The 15,012-nt window shown below is 35.0% G+C and overlaps 3 protein-coding genes across 3 annotated transcripts; 1 reads left to right on the top strand and 2 right to left on the bottom strand.

The window, feature by feature from the left end:
- The first annotated feature begins 4,088 nt into the window (after window positions 1-4,088).
- On the top strand, window positions 4,089-7,614 carry LOC111781007 (soluble inorganic pyrophosphatase 1). Its single transcript, XM_023661402.2, has 9 exons — window positions 4,089-4,293; window positions 5,713-5,848; window positions 5,937-5,965; window positions 6,249-6,314; window positions 6,398-6,505; window positions 6,590-6,655; window positions 6,727-6,847; window positions 6,956-7,037; window positions 7,337-7,614. Exons 2-9 carry the CDS (start codon window positions 5,722-5,724, stop codon window positions 7,377-7,379), a joined length of 642 nt encoding a protein of 213 aa, XP_023517170.1. The 5' UTR covers window positions 4,089-4,293; window positions 5,713-5,721; the 3' UTR covers window positions 7,380-7,614.
- Window positions 7,615-9,731: 2,117 nt separating this feature from the next.
- Window positions 9,732-11,314, bottom strand: LOC111781006 (putative histone H2A.2). Its single transcript, XM_023661401.2, has 2 exons — window positions 10,983-11,314; window positions 9,732-10,105 (listed from the first exon to the last, which is right to left on the bottom strand). The coding sequence occupies exons 1-2, from the start codon at window positions 11,193-11,195 to the stop codon at window positions 9,869-9,871; spliced, it is 450 nt and encodes a 149-aa protein (XP_023517169.2). The 5' UTR covers window positions 11,196-11,314; the 3' UTR covers window positions 9,732-9,868.
- A 133-nt stretch (window positions 11,315-11,447) lies between these two features.
- On the bottom strand, window positions 11,448-14,009 carry LOC111781004 (RNA-binding (RRM/RBD/RNP motifs) family protein). The gene is made up of 3 exons (XM_023661399.2): window positions 13,787-14,009; window positions 11,986-12,054; window positions 11,448-11,894 (listed from the first exon to the last, which is right to left on the bottom strand). The coding sequence occupies exons 1-3, from the start codon at window positions 13,911-13,913 to the stop codon at window positions 11,653-11,655; spliced, it is 438 nt and encodes a 145-aa protein (XP_023517167.1). The 5' UTR covers window positions 13,914-14,009; the 3' UTR covers window positions 11,448-11,652.
- Window positions 14,010-15,012: the final 1,003 nt, after the last annotated feature.

The raw sequence follows: 15,012 nt of genomic DNA, 5'->3' as shown, positions 1-15,012 counted from the left end.
CACACAGGTAACAAATATTGAGACATTGGGACTTCTGTATGTCTGTTAGGGAAAAGTTTTCACAGAGTGTTTTCGTTCTCCTGTCCAACCACCCTTCAGGGCCCAGTATCTTTGCTGACACTGTACCTTTCTCCGATCGATGTGGGACTCCACCAAATCCACTCCCTTCAAGACCCAGCGTCTTAACTGGCACACCGCCTGATGTCTACCTCTTTTCATTTTCCCTCAAGACTCCACCAAATTCACTCCCTTCAAGGCCCAGCGTCTTAACTGGCACACCGCCTTATCTCTACCTCTTTTCATTTTCCCTCAAGACTTTAAAACACATTTGTAATATTTATCTTAGTTATATATATATATATATATATAAGTGGGGTTAGGTAGGGTCGAGGTCGAGGTCGGAGACGAGACGTTGAATGTAATTTTTATCTCTAATTTTGTTTGGTTAGGAGAAATCTTTCTCTGTTCCGATTCCTTCATTTGATAACAATTTTTTTATAAGAGATATTAAATCGTGCATTTTTTTTTTTTCTCGTTCTCTATTTTATAATATATTAATTGAATTAAAGTATAATAAGAGAATCATGTTTTTTAAATGATTGCTTCATTCCTTCGTTATTAAAAGATATTCGCATTTTTTTAACAAATAGATACCCAAAACAACATATTATAAGATGATAGCGGTGGAAGAACATGCATTTAACTTTTTCTCTTCAAGAAAGCAAAATCATACATAATTTTTTAATATGAAACTATATCTTTAATAAACAACTCTAATAATTAAATAATGATTGTTTAGCTCAATTTCAATCATTATTCTAATAATTTTCATCATTTATAAATTTTAAAATTCGAAACTTATTTTGTTTTTTAAAAAACTAATAAAATATTAAAATAGTTATTAAACGTGTTTTTTAGAATCTTATTCCCGAGCTCTCTACCTCGAAAATGATAGTTCATAATACGTTTTATTTGTAAGAATATGAATCATTTTGTAGCCAACAACGAACACATTCTATCCCCACTCCTTCTTTCTTCAAAAGAATATGAAAGGCTTTGGCATATTCAATAACCTAAGTACATATGGTCGATGGGACCCTACATTGAACACTTTATGTAACAAAGTGTGAAGATTACTTTTCGAGTCTTAATGTACTAAAATTGAATTTTATAAGTCATATCGAAAAATCACTCTCATCTGAAGAGTAAATTATTTAATGAAATTGTCACAATATAATTACCTTTTAATAATCGTCAAATATAAATTAAAAAAACATATATCTGATTTGTAATAACTATCAGATAAAAAGTAATTTTTAAAAAAAAATTATTTGACCCACATGTATCAGTACGAAACTGGTAGCCAGGTGGAGATAGGGAAGCTTTCTTCATTCCCGTCTTAATTTTTAAAAACTCAAATTTCAATATTTAAAGTGAGGTGGAACAAGGATTTAGGCGAGGTCGAGAGCACGGGTGGGACAGGAATATAATTATTATTTTTAGACCGGGCCCATTTAACTAATGGTAAGAAATTTCTCTCCAATCGCTCACTTCTTTTCTATTTAAATGAAAATTTTTCATGTCGTACAGATCATCTATTAGCTACATTATATCGGTCTCGTGTAGTTATTTTTGTTTTGGCATCAAATGGATGACATCAAACATGTGGTTTGGTGAGGTGAGCTTAGGTTAGGTGCGTGAAGAGAAAGCAAATAATGCATCATTCAAAGCTACTAACAAGCTAGAGAGATCACCAAAGATGGGAGCATCAACACGCCAACTTATGCCTTTTCTACTCAAAATTCTCTCCCTCTTTCCAAACACGTGCTTTATTGAAATGATCGTTGTAGTCTACTTACAATGAATAATTTGTCTTCGAGACAACGTTTTATAATCGTAATTTGATTATTTATTAATTTTTCACGAGATTTTGAGAGTTTGTTCGTTCTTTTTATTGTAACCTTTATGTGAGATCCCATATCGATTGAAGAGAAGAACAAAACATTCTTTATAACGGTGTGTAAACCTCTAACTAGTAGAAGTATTTTAGAGGGGAAGGAGAAGCTCAAAGAGAACATTATCTAGACTTGGGCGGTTACAAATGGTATTAGAGTCAAACATCGAATTGTGTGTCAGTGAGGGCGCTGGGCTTCCGAGTGGGTGGATTATGAGATCCCACATCGGTGGAAGAGGGAAACGAAGGCCTATCTATGACAATATCTGCTAACTGTGAGTTTGGTCTGTTAGGAGAAGCTCTTGAAGGAAAGCCTGCTTGGGATGTTAGGGGAAAGCCCAAGCAATAACGGCTAGCTGTGAGATCCAACATAGCTTGTGAGCTTGGTTTCTTACGAGAAAGCCTATATATGACAATATCTGTTAGCTGCGAGCTTAGTCGGTTAGGAAAAGCTCTTGAAAGGAAAGCTTGCTTGGGCTGTTAGGGGAAATCTCAAGTAATATCTGCTAGCTGTGAGCTTAGTCTGTTAGGAGGGAAAGCCTGCTTGGGCTGTTAGGGGAAGCTATCAAAAGGAAATCCTATATAGAATAATATCTACTAGCGGTTAGCTCGGACTGTTAGGAAAATCTCTTGAAGGAAATGTCTGGGCTATTATAAAATAATATCGGGGCTGTTATAGGATAATATCGGCTAGCGATGAGCTTGAGCTTTCTTTGTCCATTATAATGATACTATCGCGTACAATATATCTCGAGACGATAAGACGGTGAGTTCGAAGATAAGAAATTGAACCTCTCACATTTCAATCATGATATAACGTTATAAACATTATGATTAACGATGCTAAAATCAACAAACTCCAAGTAAAGTAAAAACTATTTTACTCAATAATATCTCTCTTTACAACATTTCTTCCTAATTAATTTCACTTTATTCAACCTCTTTCACTTTACTCCAACTTTCACTATTTTATATTCATAACTAATCTCTTTTCAGCCTCCTTACATCAACACATTTCTTCTTATCAATCAAATGAATATTCTTTACTTGTTGCATGAATAACAAAATTATTTTTTTAATAAAAAAAATTAATTACAAATTTAGTTAAAATTTCAGAGTTCTATCGACCAGATTTCAAGATTTTAAAGTTGTTTGAATCAAATTAAAAATTTAATAACGACGCTTTAAAAAATTTATAGACTAAATAAATACAAATTTCGAACGTATAATTTAACTAAAAGATATGCTCAGAATGGTAAAGAAAAAAAAGTAATTTAACGATTTAAGACGTACTATCAATATTTAATTTTATTGTAAAAATAATTAAATTTATACCTAATTTGAATTTACTAATTCAAAGGCTGACTAATAGTTGCTTGTAATTAAAATATATAAAGAAAAAAAAAAGAAAAAAGAAAAAAAAGAATAATTCAGCGTAAAGAAAAAAAAAAAAAATTAAATTGAATTATTCTCATTTTAAAGCGGAGGAAACGTCAATTGTCGCCCAAACGAACAGCCGATTGCCATATATTATTTTATTTTATAAAAAGGATTAAAATTTAAGAGCATTATTTTTATAATTTTATAAAAATAATTTACATATTGAACTTTATTTATTTATCGAATTATTTTAATATTTTTTTAAAAAAATTAGATTATATAATAATAAGAAAGAATTAATAAATTTTTATTTGGTAGGTTTAATTTTAAAAATTGTATTTTAATTAATTCATTATTTTTTAATTGGGAAAACCGTAAAATAGAAAAATAAATAAATAAATAAAAAATCATGCTGCTTTATGAATTTTCAACCAAACACGTAATAATGACTCCTCACCGTATTGGCTTGGCAAACGGTAACGGTAACTGTAACTGTAACGGTAACGCCATTGGATCAAACGGAAGAAAAACTCCGTTTTCCCAGTGGGTCCCAGTGGGTCCCAGTGCTCTCACGAAACGAAACGACGCGTTTTGACTCACAACTAACTGTAGCTGGAACCAACAATAGTCTCGCTTCCCCGAATATCTGTTTTTAAATTATTTATAATTTTTTAAAATAAAATAATTCAATTTATTTTATTATTATTTTTACCAATTTCAATTTGTTAATGCGCGGAAGAAACTGGAGAATTTTCGCTTTTGTCTGCTCTGTTTTCTCTCCCTCTTCTTTGGTTTCCTTTAAATAGGTGTAAGAGGAGAGAGGGGGTAAGCATACAGCTACTCTCTTTGCTTTCTCTCGTGCAGGGCGTTTCTTGCTACTGCTTCCTTCACGCTCAATCTCTTTCATTGAGATCTGCGCTTCGGTTTTCGCCTTCCATTTGTCACTCTGAAGCTTTCAGGTTTGATTTCTCAGCTCTAGATCTTCGATCTCTCTGCCTTTTACCTTCGGTTTCTCTTGTTTGTTTCCGGTTTCTGCTTCGGCTATCTCTGTATAATGAGTTCTGAATCGCGTTTGTAGTATGCTGTCCGTTTGCTATTATCTGCCTCCTTGTTCTTGATCTTTGGAGTTACTGGAGCTATTAATGATTTTGTCGGTGGTTGAACTATATTGTGATTGATAGTCTGTTGTTTTATGAGATAAATCTGGCTTCATTCTGCTTTGTGTTGCATGACGGTGCTAGTATGGCAGATCCAGGAGATTGTTGTTTGTTTAGTTTCTTTTGCTCTAGTGAATTGCTCTAGTGAATTGCTATAGTGAATGCGTTGAAACGTTGATAACTGTTACTCTGCTTACATGGATACCTGAATAAAGAAGCAGAGATACTTGATTTAGAGAGAAACCGAGCAGATAGTTGAAATGAGTGAGAATGAATTCGTACGTGAATGTTTGACGAAATTTTTTCGTATCTGGATTCTGGAGGTTATGATATTGATATGGAAGGTTGTGGACGTAGTAGTCTAGTCAAGAAACACGCGGTATTTGGATCTATCATGTCAATTGGCACATGTGTTTTGTTAAACACCTCGGGAGTTGATGAAATTGTCGATGTTTTGGTTATTGTTCGATGACGACAGGCATGAAGATGCTTATTTATTTCTGATCTGAACCATCAGTTTCTGCATTTTGACCTGTGACAATGTGACTACGCATTCTGTGTTGCTTTTGAATGCCGCTGTCTTGATTTTTGTTTAGGTTCTTTTCACAATTATGGATCCTCATTTCTTTCTCGTAAAATTGCTAGATGATGTTGCAATAATCGTAATACTATACCTTCTTTTATGATTATGAATATGTTGATTGGTTGAATCTGATGAATCTGTGCAAAAAGGCTATTTATCTTTACTTTCCAACGTTGTTAAGGTTGATGAGCTTTTAGATAGTGTTTGATGTTAAATGTTTTAAACAGGCACATGAGACTATGTTTTCTTTTAGAGAGTTCCATGCATGTATTAAGGATTTAGCTTTTCCTTGCACAATTTCTTTCATATTCCACCAGTAATTCTTAAGTAAGTTCAGTCTAAACGTAAACTTGATGCATTTATCTGTTTCTGATAAGGTTTAGTATAAACTTGATTGGTAAATACTTGTTACAGTCTTGAGACATAAATTTATATATCTTGAACAAATTCCGTTTTCTGATAAAACTGGTCTGTTATACTGAATTTATTCATGATAAGTTTCATTATAAACTGGTTTGACAAAGAATTGGGCCATGAATAGTGTGCTTGGAAATGTATACTTTACAGAGTGTCTTAAGATACATCCTCAAATCTAAATTTCTTTTGAGAATGTACTAATTTGGTGCGTACAATTCCAGCCTGCTGATATGGCTCCTTCAAATGGAACGACAAACAATGCTCATCCTTCTCCACACCCACCACTGAATGAGAGAATTCTTTCTTCAATGACTAGGAGATCTGTTGCTGCACATCCTTGGCATGATCTTGAGATAGGTATGTTTTTTATTATACCTTTTTCTGGTGATTGAGGTTTTATAGTTGTTATAGTATACTAATAAACGAACTTCTAATTCTATTTCAGGACCTGGGGCTCCAAAGATTTTCAACTGTGTAAGGATGCTGATCTGAATAAAATAGTATCATATATGGTGTTTTTTGAATTGATTGTATTAGTATGTGATATAATTTCATGAGAGTGCCATGAGCCTTGAACAGTAACAACTTTGTAGTTGGTATATCAATGTTATTCAATTGGTGGATCAGTATTCTTAATTGGTTTCCTATTTTCTTCTTCTTATATTAACACTTTAGCAGCTTGACTTTCGAAGTTTCACGAATGTTTTAATGGTGAATCGATGCATAAGTTCAATCTTGATGATTTTTCATCATGCAGGTTATTGAGATAGGAAAAGGAAGCAAAGTGAAGTATGAACTTGACAAAAAAACTGGTCTAATCAAGGTAATAATAATAAGCTAATCACTTTTTATTCGTGATGGATTTTATCTGTGGCCAGTGAGATGAAGCGACTCATGTTTATTCAGGTTGATCGGATTCTTTACTCATCTGTTGTTTACCCACATAACTATGGCTTTATTCCTCGGACTCTTTGCGAGGACAATGACCCCATCGACGTCTTGGTCATCATGCAGGTAAACTTCAATTTCTTCAATTAAAGTAGCACTTATAATAACATGGGTGCACATTGTAACTGATGATGCTCTGAAATATTTCAGGAGCCAGTTCTTCCTGGTTGTTTTCTGAGGGCTAAAGCTATAGGCCTAATGCCTATGATTGACCAGGTAACTCTTCTCGAATAAATGTTATATTGTGTTCTTAAATAACAGAGAGGTCTAATAACAATTTAATGCAGGGTGAAAAAGATGACAAGATTATTGCTGTTTGTGCCGATGATCCCGAATACCGTCACTACAATGACATCAAGGATCTCCCACCACATCGATTGGCTGAGATTCGTCGTTTCTTCGAAGACTGTATCCTTAAACTAATTTGATAATTTTTAAAATCATCAGCGAGAACAAACTTAGAATGTTTTTTTTGAATCCTCATCTTGCATATTTCTCCTTGACTAAACTATTCAGACAAGAAGAATGAGAACAAGGAGGTCGCTGTGAATGACTTTCTGCCAGCCACCGATGCCTTAAAGGCCATCCACCACTCAATGTAAGCATTGCAAATATCTCTTGCCTTTTGTAATTTGGTAGTACCATTAGCATCCATAATTAGCATATCATACCATTGGTATGATGTTATCCACTTTGAGCCTAGGCTCTTGTGGATTTGTTTTGGGTTTCTCCATAAGACCTCGTACCAATGGAGATAGTATTCCTTACCTATAAACCCATGATCTTTTACTAAATTAGCCAATGTGGGACTCCCTCCCAACAATCCTCAACATAATAGCTTTATAATTCTAATAACCACGAGCGTTGATGGTCATTGTAACGTTCTTATTTATGCAGGAATCTCTATGCAGACTACATAGTGGAGAGCTTGAGGCGGTAGTCCTCTAAAAGATTTTCCTGTCCGTATGGTTTGTTCATATGCTATCATACTTGAATTTACAATATGTTTTGTTAATATGCCTATAAATGGTTGTATCAAGGATTGAATCAAAAATGTTACACAGCCATCATACTAGTGTTAGATCAATGGCTATATTTTTTTGTTTTTTGTTTTTATATAAAAAGCCCATTGTAATGACGTTGAATGTATTTTGAAGTGGTTCCATTTTCCAATATTTTTAAATTTTCTTATGATATTGGCTGTTGTTCTCTGACAAGTATTATTAATAACATGTGAAAGACACCTAAAATTTAGTACATTGAATCTAATTTGTTGAAGTTTCTTTTCGTGGAAAAAGGACCAATTCCTTTCAATGCTTTCCTCTCATCATGGACCAAAAATATCTAATTAACTGACCCTCAAATATCTCCTTCCAACATTTCTCTCTCATCATCCAACTCATGTTTTTATGCTCAATTTGAGTTTTCAAATTTTACTATTTCCTTGTGGAAATCTCTTCCTTAAAATGTTAGGGGAAGATTTCCTCAAAATATTTTTATTATTTTATTTGTAATTTAATTGTTATCTTCATAAAAATTAATAACCGTTATTAATGTAATCTTAAACAAAGGTTATTAATGTAATCTTAAACAGTATGTGGTTGACGTACAAGAAGATTGTATTCACAATTCAAGTAATAACCTAAAGAGTATATAGTATATGAATAATGTTGGGTGACTTATCCTGATAACACTATTAATACAGTCCATTCTGTAATCGTTACAAATGATTTGATCCAAATCGTTCATGTGGAGACATGTAAGTGGGGTATTGAAAATATTAATATTTCACATGATGATCATATACAACTAGATCTTAATCCTAAGTGAGTTATAAACTCCTGTCTGAGAGGGCTTGTCCTTTAATTTACATGAGGGTTTGTCCATTTAATTTACATGGGTGAGAATGACTATGTTCATCGATTCAATATGCCTACCATTTTGGGACTTGACCAAATAGGGACTTGGGAACATAATATCATGAGATAGAATTCATACTTTTCATACAAGGGAAGAAGATGAGATGTTCTCTTAAGTACTGACTTCGGGACTTAAACAATGGAGCATCACCCTCTCATTAGCCCGGGAGGGACTTGGTTTACGATTGGATCATAAATAAATTATTCATTAGAAAATCAGTGCCACCTAAAGTGAAAGAGGTAATTACAAGGTTAAAACGGACTTTTGACGCAACTGTAATTATGAACAACTCGTGAAGGATCAACTTTGATTATATCAATGGACATAACTTGTCTTGCCGTGCATAAGAGTGCAACTCTAGATCCATAGTGGAGTGACTTATAGTTAATGAATGGAAATTGATTAATTAAAGAGTTCAATTAATTAATTTTGTATTATTGGAGCTTATAATCTATAGGTACATCGTCCTTTTGCTAGTTCATAGTAAAGTTAAAAAGGTTCCATTTCTTTTGAATTTTTTTTGAAAGGTTCAAATTAATATTTAATATATTAGATATATTAAATGAAACATATATTTATTGTATTTCATACCATTAAAAATTAACGTATTTGATACATTAAATAAAAATATATTTAAAATTCAAATTAGTTAAATATATTAGGATAAAAAATATATTTAAAATTTAAATTAGTTAAATATATTATGATATTTTATAATATTTAAATATGATTTATATAAGATATAATATTTCAATGGGCTAACCAGAGAATTTTCGAAACTAGTTTCTCCGATCCCTTAAACTATTCTCTTTAGAGGCTCCACAAGAGATTCTCGAGACTATTCTTCTCCAATCCGTTAGAATTGTTAGGTTTTGACTAAGCCAGAAACATAAATCATTGAAGTTCTAAGTGATCATATTATTGAATAAGTTTTTAATAGCCTTACAACACAAATTTTGGAACCAAAAATTTGGAAACAAATCTAAAAAAATATTTAAACTACGTGAAAATACTCTAACTATCTTGAAACTATTCTTCTCCAATCTCTGGTTCCCAATACTTAAAAATGAAAACAGTTCTCAATAATACTTCACTTAGATAAAGAGTTCATCCCTTCCGCCCGAAATGCAAAGCCTAAATAGAACAATATCTGCTAGTGGTGGATTTGAGTTGTTACAAATGGTATTAGAGCCAGACAACGAGTGATATGTGAGCGAGTAGGCTGAGCCCCAAAGGGAATGGACACAAGGTGCCCCAAAGCAAAGTTGATTGAAACCTCTCCCCAAAAAAAAAAAAACTAAAAAATGACCATATGCTGATGGTGGGTTTGGATCGTTACAGATAAAAAAAAATTAATAGTTTTAGTGAATATTCTTTATTTTCTTGCTGAAAATGAAGGCAGAAATAGAAATAAAATGGTCCTAAAAACATGAAGAAAAGTCCAATCTAAGAACAGCAAAGAATATTTAAGAACGTGGGGATTTGAGGAAGTAAGGCCTTCTTGGGGGACTAGCTGCCCCTGGAGGGGGACGGCGGTTGCTCTTCTGCTTCAATTGCTGCTCTCTTCTCAGATCTCCTTGGAAGAAGAACTGGGTTGATGTTCGGAACCACCCCACCGAACGGGATCATCACCTCGCTGAAAAGCTTTGCGAGTTCCTCGTCGTTCCTCACCGCCAAAACAATGTGTCTCGGGCTGATCCTGTTCCTCTTGTTGTCCATGGCTGCATTTCCTGCCACTTCCAAAACCTATACCATAATTTAATCTAATGTATATCTCACTCAACCAAACCATATTCTAAAAAACCGTCCACCGCTAGAAGATATTGTCCTTCTAAAACTTTCCCTCAAAGTCATTAAAAAGAGGTTTCCACACCCTTTATAAGAATGTTTCATTCCCCTCTACAACCGACTTCTAGCACACTTAATCAATTTAACTACTGCTTTGTATTGCATGGAATGATAGAGAGGAAGGGTATTTATACTGATGATAGATAATCCTAAACTTTATCCGTATCTAAATCAATTTTTTAAATTTCCTCATATCTCTAAAATTTTATCTAAATCTTGTAAATTTATTCTTAAAATTTGAAATCGTTTTCCTAAATTTATTTCTAAAATTTTTAAACTATTTTCCTAACATAACATAGTTGGGCTTAGACTTGACCCTGTTGGACTAGTGATGATATTTTAACAGTGGGATGTCACAAGTGTGGATGAAAGTTTCACATTTGCTAATTTAGGGAATGATGAATGAATACTCTCTCGATTGGTACAAGCCCGCTAATTTAGGGAATTTAGGGAATGATGAATGAATACTCTCTCGATTGGTACAAGCCCGCTAATTTAGGGAATGATCATGGTTAAGGAATACTTTCTCGATTGGTACGAGCCATTTTGTGAAATCACAATATCATAATCGTTCCAACTTACTGAAAAATAAAAATCTAAAAAAAAAAAAAAAAAAAAAAAAAAAAAAAAGCTTGAAATTGGGAATTCTGTGTCCAAAAATAAAAAAAAGTGCAAGAAAATGAGAGAAAAAGAAGAATGCATTTACAATCCAAGAATTCAATCCATCAATAAAATCACCTTAAAAGAAACCCTAAATTAAGTGATAGAAATTCACCTCCGCAACAAGGTACTCAAGCACGGCAGCAAGGTAAATTGGAGCGCCGGTTCCGACCCGCTCAGAGTACAGGCCCTGTTTCAAGTACCGCCCGATTCTGCTGACCGGAAATTGGAGGCCGGCTCTCACGGAACGAGACACTGACTTCTTCTTGGAGGCGCCGCCGCCGCTTGTGCCGGCAGCGCCTTTCTTACCCTTTCCACGAGAGTCCATTGGTGAACACAAAAAAATATTTTCTCGGGAAACAAACAGAAAAAAAAAAGGTGAAAATTGGAGGGAAGTTAACGATGGGCTTTCAACGGTGATGACAGTTTGAAATGAAGTCAATAAAATGGGAAAGTGAACCACACGCGCTGTATTTATTTATTTGGAAAACCAACATTTTCCCGAACTTCGTACCTTTTATAAAATAAGATATGCATTAACAGTTGAATTATAATTTAAATCTAATTAATAAAACAAGTATGCAAATAATAATAATAATAATTAATGAAAAGCTCCTTTCCCCTCTTTCTGAATCCATACATATAACAAAAATTTACCCTTTCAGGCTCCTAAGGTATTGTCTCATGAAACTTATCTATACTACACTACCCATGGATGATGATGAACAATATGAAAAAATGACCAAAATCATATGAAGTTTCATATAGATTTTGCAACCAATCAATCAACCACACCAACCAATTGTCTTGTTTGTTCTGATACCAAATTCAGAGGTCTCAGCAGATTGAGGCTGTGGAGGAGGCGGCCTAGGCTCCCTGGGTTTGGCAGGATCAACAAAAATAACCCATCCATCCAGAAACTTGGCGTTCATTCCTTCTCTTGCTTTCTCAGCCTCTTCTATTGTACTGTACGTTACAAACCCGAACCCCTTTGATCTTCCCGTCGCCCTATCAGTTATAACTTTCGCTGTACAAATGTTGAGGCAATGTCAACATGGGGTACTCTGCAACAGATGTTCATGGAATTGTAAATTTGAGAGAGGGAGAGAGAGTTGGACCTTCTACAAGCTGACCGAAGGAAGTAAAGGCTTCCTGGAGCTTCTCATCTGTTGTTAATCTTGAAAGACCTGTGCATTTTATAAGAATGAAACCAATCCAAAACAGGTCAAACAGTTCATCATGGCTCAGCCACAAATCAAAACTTAGGCTGATGCAAGTTCATAAAGAATATTAGATTATGAAAAACATCATGTGGAGGTCATTCAATATCCAACCATAACAAGAAAATTTTCTAGTACTATAATTTTTAAACTACTTGTTTACCATAACAACAACATTTAAGAAAAGTGTAGACCCATGAAACATATCTAATATATCACTTAGTAATATTCAAATTGTGAAGAAAGGATAAGAACAGTTAGGATAGGAAACAAACTTCCACATTGGCTAAGGAAGAGAGTGGTCATGGATATATAAGGGAGGACAATTATTGTAACGGTCCAAGCCCACCGCTAGGGAGAAGTTTCGGGCATCGTCTCAAGGTTTTTAAAACACGCCTGCTAGGGAGAGGTTTCGGGTATCATCTCAAGGTTTTTAAAACGCGTCTGCTAGGGAGAGGTTTCCACACTCTTATAAAGAATGTTTCGTTCTCCTCCCCAACCGATGTGGGATTTCATAATCCACCCCCTTCGGGGTCTAGCATCCTCACTGGCACTCGTTCCCTCTTTCAATCGATGTGGGACCCCCCAATTCACCCCCCTTCAGGACCCAGCGTCCTTGCTCGCACACTGCCTCGTGTCCACCCCTCTTCAGGGCTTAACCTCCTTGTCGGCACATCGCCCAATATCTAGCTCTAATACCAAATGTAACAGTCAATATAGAATTGTTCCAAACAAAACACGTTTAACTTTGGAGTTTTTAAGATTGAGCCACCGAAAAGAAAGGTGCACCTTAGACCACTCGACCAAATTGTCTTATATGGGAGTGGAAACCTCTCCCTAATAGAGGCGTTTTAAAAACCTTAAGAGAAGGCCCAAAGAGAAAAATAAAGAGGACAATATTTGCTAGCAGTGGGCTTGAGCCGTTATAATTATCTTCATTGATATGAGTCATTTTGGAAAAGCCAAAAGTAGTGTGATGAGCGCTTATGTCCAACATGAACAATATCTTATCATTCTAGAGATGGAGGTTCACTACAGTACTAAGAAAAACCCCCTCTGAAAGAAGACAAAAAAATAGAAACCCAGAAATGAGAAGGTTCATCAATGCTTTTCTATGGGGTGGGGGGGAGGGAAAAAATTTTAGTACTCCATTGTACTGCAAGTTTTGTCAGCCAAATAGCAAACCTTCAAACGCAAAGCGCATATCGAGTCGCATAAACATGAATTAGCAAAGATTTCTTGGAACTTTCCAATGCAAGAATTGTTCGAGACATCAAGCAGGCACACAAATCTACGTATTTTATAGGTACAAATAAAATCGGAATACATTTCTAATTTCATTCGCCAAAACAAATCCCCCCACTTACTAAACAGCGAAGTAATTTCACAAGTTCATATAGGGAAAGAAGCTTCCTTCCACTTGAAGAGAAAGACCAGAAATAGAGTGCAAAGAATGGAACAGAACAGAGCATAATCGATTAACAATTACTCCATTTAGTGCTCCGACCGAAACTAATCGATCAAGTATAAGAGATAAAGGGGTAGCAGCAATCTCAGAAATTTCTCAGCATCCAAACAAAAATTAGACCCTAAAACCAAATTCCATATCATTCTCAATATCCAAATGGATGAAATTAACAAAATCAAAGGGGTAAAAAAAAGGCGTTACGAGCTGATTGTTTTTTTCTGCGAAACGTACCACTGATGAAGAGCTTAGGCGATGTGAGAGTTGAGCTGAGACGAAAAGAAGTCCACTGTGATCGGAGAACGGAAGAAGAAGAGGAAGATCCATTAAGAACGCGCCTCACAGTGGAGAAGAAAGCCATCTGATTTGATCGGCCGATGGGAAGAGCGAATAACCACACTACAACAGAGATGATATTCAGGGGTTAGGGTTTTTGGCCTCCCCCGGACACCACGTTCTTTTTATTTTAATAGTTTCCTTTTTTTTTTTTTTTCTTTTTTTCTTTTCTTTTTAATACAATATAAATTTTAAATTTTTATGCTCACCCACCATGTATGCTTGCATGTATATGTATGTATGTATGACACGCATCCATCACCCATTGTTGAAGCGTGTGTATGTACGTATGTATACGTATATATGGCATGCACCCATCACCCGACGGTAAAACCTATATGTGTATACGACACGCACCCATCGCCCGTCGTTGAAATCTGTATGTATATATGACTGCACTCATCACCTGTTGTTGAAGCCTCTCTCTCTCTCTACCGCTCATCCTTACTGTTAGTGCCTGCCACCACCGCCATTGCCCCAATCACTAGCACTTGCTGCCACTACAGACCTCCGATAATCATCGTCTTCCTCTATGTGGCCATTGCTACTACTTGTCTATGGAGATCACTACAACAATTATCTTCAACTAACATTGCAGCGACATGAGATCTCGTATCAGTGGGAAAGAAGCATTTCTTATAAGAGTGTTAAAATCTCTTCCTAATAAACGCATTTTAAAACCGTGAAGCTGACGACAAGACGTAACAGGCTAAAACGGACAATATTTGCTAGTTGTGAGCTTGGACTGTAAGATCTCACATCGGTTGGAGAGGGGAACAAAACATTTCTTATAAGGGTGTGTAATCTCTCACTAATAGACACGTTCCAAAACTGTGAGACTAACAGTGATACGTAACGGGCTAAACGGACAATATATTCTAGCGGTGGGCTTAGGTTGTTGCAAGTGACCTCGTCATTCTTAACATAAATGTTTTAATTTTAAACTAATTTTGTATTTAAAAAATGCATTAAAAAAAACAATTAGATTAAAGTAATGGAAGCCAAAAATAAAGATTGGGATTGGACTCAAAGTCAACAAAATTTAGCCAAAATTAATATAGTCAACGCCCAACAAATATCTAAACCGGCGCGTGAACCACAGCTCAACTGGCTCAGCCGCTCAA

Source organism: Cucurbita pepo, chromosome 19 (assembly GCF_057944985.1).
Source record: "Cucurbita pepo subsp. pepo isolate OVF chromosome 19, ASM5794498v1, whole genome shotgun sequence".
NCBI classification, from domain to species: domain Eukaryota; kingdom Viridiplantae; phylum Streptophyta; class Magnoliopsida; order Cucurbitales; family Cucurbitaceae; genus Cucurbita; species Cucurbita pepo.
This window is presented reverse-complemented; position numbering and strand designations above follow the sequence as displayed.

Bases quoted from the DNA above. Each gene is read 5' to 3' on its own strand.
- LOC111781004 (XM_023661399.2), bottom strand. From the start codon at position 13,913: ATGGCTTTCTTCTCCACTGTGAGGCGCGTTCTTAATGGATCTTCCTCT. The intron at 12,055-13,786 runs GTACGTTTCGCA...TAAAATGCACAG, and splicing joins GCCTAAGCTCTTCATCAGTG to GTCTTTCAAGATTAACAACA. The intron at 11,895-11,985 runs GTCCAACTCTCT...ACATTTGTACAG, and splicing joins CTTCGGTCAGCTTGTAGAAG to CGAAAGTTATAACTGATAGG.
- LOC111781006 (XM_023661401.2), bottom strand. From the start codon at position 11,195: ATGGACTCTCGTGGAAAGGGTAAGAAAGGCGCTGCCGGCACAAGCGGC. The intron at 10,106-10,982 runs GTGAATTTCTAT...ATTATGGTATAG, and splicing joins TTGAGTACCTTGTTGCGGAG to GTTTTGGAAGTGGCAGGAAA.
- LOC111781007 (XM_023661402.2), top strand. From the start codon at position 5,722: ATGGCTCCTTCAAATGGAACGACAAACAATGCTCATCCTTCTCCACAC. The intron at 5,849-5,936 runs GTATGTTTTTTA...ATTCTATTTCAG, and splicing joins TTGGCATGATCTTGAGATAG to GACCTGGGGCTCCAAAGATT. The intron at 5,966-6,248 runs GTAAGGATGCTG...TTCATCATGCAG, and splicing joins CTCCAAAGATTTTCAACTGT to GTTATTGAGATAGGAAAAGG.